The sequence below is a fragment of the Elephantulus edwardii genome, unplaced genomic scaffold (assembly GCF_000299155.1).
Source record: "Elephantulus edwardii isolate Elephantulus edwardi_28Jun2011 unplaced genomic scaffold, EleEdw1.0 scaffold00217, whole genome shotgun sequence".
NCBI lineage: Eukaryota > Metazoa > Chordata > Mammalia > Macroscelidea > Macroscelididae > Elephantulus > Elephantulus edwardii.
Window position 1 is genome coordinate 3626737 of NW_006399967.1, and position 4088 is coordinate 3630824.

The following is a 4088-nucleotide window of genomic DNA, read 5'->3' on the forward strand; positions in this document are numbered from 1 at the left end:
GGGTCAGGCCCGTCCAGGATGGAGTGTCCATCACAGCTGGGTCAGCCCCGCCCAGGACGGAGTGTCCCCCAGACCAGGGTCAGGCCCGTCCAGGACGGAGGGTCCATCTCACCAGGGTGGAGGGTACCTCGGGCTGACACAGTGGCCATGGTCAGCCCCGTCCAGCATGGAGCGTCCCCCAGACCAGGGTCAATCCTGTCCAGGATGGAGGGTACCTCGGGGCAGGACACAGTGGCCATGGTCAGCCCCGTCCAGGATGGAGCGTCCCCCAGGGGCGGGCACAGTGGCCAAGGTCTTGGCCCTGCCCAGAGTACCGGGCTGAGACCAGGGCTGGGGCTCACATTTGTGGGGTTCGGCGGAGGGACCCCACCAGCTGGCAGGTTTGTGCGCAGGCCAGAGCCTGGGCTGGGCCACACAGGACCCTCAGTACCAGGACTCTGGCTTCGCGTCTGAAGGGAGGCCGACTCGCAGGGCACCGTGTCCATCCTCAGGCGGCCAGTGGAAGGAGGCCCACCTCTGCTGGAACTCTGGGCTCACCCGCACCCCGTTCCAGTGGGGTCAGTGGGTCCGGGCCGCAGCCATCCTCCTGGCTGGAGGTGCGTCCACTGGAGGCCCCCACCCACTGCCGTCTGTGACCCAGGGTCTCCCTCCCGCCCCTCAACCAGACACACAAGAAATGGCAGCGCAGTCCATCTTTTATTGCCTCCAAGTGCCACCCCAGCTCGAGCCACTGAGCCCAGGCCTGTCCAGGGACAGTGGGGGCGGACGCCGTCCACGCGGCAGCACCTGCAGAGAAGCGAGAGGCTGAGGAGACGCGTGGCCCGAGGCCGGCCAGCGAGGGAGCGGCCAGCGAGGGAGCGGCCAGCGGGGCCCGTGCTCCCGGCCCTGCACTCACAGGCTCTGCCTCCCTGGAAGCGGCCCGGCGTGTCCTCCTGCGGCTGGACCCCTGGCTCTCATCCTGGACGCCGGCTGGTTCCCCTTCAACCTGCCAAGGCAAACCGGCGTGAGGGCTCCGTGCAGCCGAGCGGCCGCTGCCCCCCTCCCAGGCCCCCCACGGCTCCCACGAGGGTCTCCAGGCTAGCCACCAGGCCCCTCGGTCACAGGTGCGCCGTCCTAGCCGGCCACCCGGCTCGTGCCTCTGAGCCGCGGCCGCGGGGACGAGGTCACGGGGGGCTCTGGGGAGGATCTGGTGGGGGCCCTCAGCCCAGGCCGGAGAGGCCGCTCCGGTCAGAGTGACCGAGGCGGGGCGGGCGTCCCCTGGTCTCCAATCCTGCGTCCGGGTCACAGCGCGGGGACAGGCGCCGCGTGCCCAGGCCGCCCGGCTGGCCGGAGGCAGAGGGCCGTCGGGGGCCGGGCAGCCTGAGTCCAGAGCAAAGGCTTAGCCGTGGACAGCAGCAAGAGCCGGTCAAGGAACACTCCCCGGGGGAGCGCTCGACAGCAGGGACAGGAGCAAAAGCAGTTACCTCGCGTTACAGGGCTATTTCCTCCTACGAGCTAGCCAGGGAGGCCGCTTCCATCAGAGGGGCTGCTGGACGTCTGTCCTCCGAGGGGCTGCAGCTCCCATAGGCTAGCAGAGAGCGCAGAACTCGTCCCGCAGCGGCTGGCTAGCTACCCACGCTCCCGCATCGGGGGCCCGTCCGTGTCCGTCAGCGTCCGGCCCGCCAAGCTGCCCAGCCCTCCGGGCCCTCCGGCCGCGCCGCCGAGAGCCCCGGGGCTGCCCGCGCCCGTCGCCCCGCCACCGGGCCTAGCTGAACCTGGCGGTCGGCGGTCAGTCGGGGGCTCCCCTGGGCTAGCTCCCTGCACCGTCCTGGCCTCCGGCCCGTGGGTTGTGAATGAAGGGCGTGTGAGAGCAAGGTTGGTTTCAGACGGTCTTTTAATCGGCTTCGTGAAGCCAGAACTGGGTACAAGAATTCCTCAACCACTTCAAATACAACATCAATGGAGAATGCAAACGTCTTCCAGTAAAAAAGGACAATATAAATAAACATTTTCGAGAAGCTCTCGGAGCCGTCTGAGTCTACCGCAGGCGTTTCCGGCCAGCGAGCCCCCCGGCCTGGGCCGCACCCCGCTGCCTACCCTGCCGCCCTGACCATCGCCGAGGTGGGGAAAAGCCCCGGCTCGTTCAGCTCCGGCACAGAGCGGACCCCGGGCCTTTCCGGGGCTCAGGAAGGGCGCCGAGGCCCCCACGCCAAAAAAGGGTTTGTAAAAAAAGAAAAAAACGGCCACACGACTCCCAAAAAAGACACCCACAACCCCCGACCGTTTCCAAAAAACAGAACTCATGGCTCGTGACGAGAGGCGACGGGAGGCGGCGGCGGGTTAAACCTCCCGGCGCCCTCGCAGCCCCGCCAGGGCGGAGGCGGTCAGGCTGCGCGACAAGACCGAACAGAAAGGACTACAAAAGTGGAAAGACAGGTGTGTCCACTACACATTAACGATTCAGCGAAGCTCCCAAAATCTTTAAATATACGGCCATTGGAAGGACGATCTTGAGCAGGAGGTTTTTACTCGTTGTGTGTAGCTGAGAACAAGAAGCAGGCAGAGTGTAAAGGCACGAAGCAGCACCCGGCGCGCGCACCCCGCGGCCCTGGACGGCGGCCGGGCACCAACCCCCCGGCGGCGGGCCACACGCACGTGCGGACCTCGGCCGCACTCACTGCCCTTCCCTACGTCAGTCCGGTCTGCTGCGCTGGGGGGACGGGCAGCGCCTGTGACGGGCACCCCGAGCCGAGGTCCGAGCGTGGCGCCCGCCAAAGCCAGAGGTCGTGGAGGCTCCCGGCCCCGCCTCAGCCCCGGCAGGTCCCTCGGGGCCACACTTACCGTAGCTGTCGTAGCTGTCCCTGTAAGACCCGCCCGAGCTCCGGTCCCCGTAGCCGCCGCCCTGACTCCGGCTGCAGGACAGACAAGCCGCTCGGGGCCAGTGCTGGGCAGCCTCCCGCTCGGGACCCCCAGTGCCCACAGCCCCACCTTCAGGACCCCCAGTTCCCACATCGTCCCCGTCGGGACCCCCAATGGCCGCACCGTCCCCCTCGGGACCCCCAGTGCCCACAGCCCCACCTTCAGGACCCCCAGTTCCCACATCGTCCCCGTCGGGACCCCCAGTGGCCGCACCGTCCCCCTCGGGACCCCAGTTCCCACATCGTCCCCCTCGGGACCCCAGTGGCCGCCGCACAGCCCTCACCTGCTGTAATAGTCTCTGGACCCGCCGTAACCTCCGCTCCGGGAGTCGAACCGGCTGCCCCCGTAGCCGCGATCCCCGCCTCCTGCGGACGGGAACGGGCGGGGTCAGGGCTGGTCCCCCCACGGCCTGCGCTGTCCAGGCCCCCAGGACCACTCACCTCTGGAGAACCCGCGGCCCCGGCCCCGGCCCCCGCGGAAGAAGCCCCGGCCGCCAGCTGACCCGCCGCGGTAGCCCCGGGAGCGGTTGTCGGAAGACTTGCCGGCCTGGTCCACTCGAATCTGCCGGCCGTCTACAGACTGGACGAGAGGACACGGGGGTGAGGCCCTCGTCCGCTGCCCGCCCTGCGCTCGGCCCCCGCCTGCCCCTCACCTTCCCGTTCATGGCCATCATGGCGTCCTTGGCGTCGTCGATGTTCTCGAAGGTCACAAACCCAAAGCCTCGTGACCGCTGCGTTTCCCGATCTTTCACCACGACCACTGCGCAGAGGGACGCCGGTCAGCGCGCCGACTGGACAGCGCCCGCAGCACCCCGGCCCGGCCCGCGCGGTTACCTTCCGAGATCTGTCCGTACTTGGAGAACACCTGCTCCAGCGACTGCTCGTTCGTGTCGAAGCTCAGGCCTCCCACGAAAAGCTTGCCTTCATCCGACGCCATGGCGGCCTGCGAGGGACAGCGGTCAGCGCGCCTCTCCGGGCAGGTGACCTCCCCCACCAGTCACGGCCTCCAACCACCCGCGGTCGGGACTGCAGCACGGCCGCTCTCCACGGGCTGGACAGCTGGGGGCTGCCCCGTGACCACCGTGCTGACCGCTGACCCGCTGGGGGGACCTGCCTCACTATGACCATCGTGCTGACCGCTGCCCCGGTGCTGACCGCTGCCCCCGTGACCACCGTGCTGACCGCTGCCCC

The 4088-nt window shown here is 68.6% G+C and overlaps 2 protein-coding genes across 2 annotated transcripts in view; both read right to left on the minus strand.

Annotated features, from left to right (window-relative positions):
* Nucleotides 1–3081, minus strand: part of LOC102851896 (elastin-like) — a 6338-nt gene extending 3257 nt beyond the window's left edge. The window contains exons 1-5 of the mRNA XM_006898004.1: nt 2509–3081; nt 2261–2395; nt 2022–2151; nt 1617–1754; nt 1227–1359 (exon numbers count right to left, since the gene is read on the minus strand). Coding sequence (XP_006898066.1) covers nt 1227–1359; nt 1617–1754; nt 2022–2151; nt 2261–2395; nt 2509–3081 — 1109 coding nt within the window. The remainder of the gene's footprint in view (nt 1–1226; nt 1360–1616; nt 1755–2021; nt 2152–2260; nt 2396–2508) is intronic.
* A 96-nt stretch (nt 3082–3177) lies between these two features.
* On the minus strand, nt 3178–3834 carry CIRBP (cold inducible RNA binding protein). The gene is made up of 4 exons (XM_006897938.1): nt 3732–3834; nt 3551–3657; nt 3339–3477; nt 3178–3263 (listed from the first exon to the last, which is right to left on the minus strand). The coding sequence occupies exons 1-4, from the start codon at nt 3832–3834 to the stop codon at nt 3178–3180; spliced, it is 435 nt and encodes a 144-aa protein (XP_006898000.1).
* Between the last annotated feature and the right edge of the window lie 254 nt (nt 3835–4088).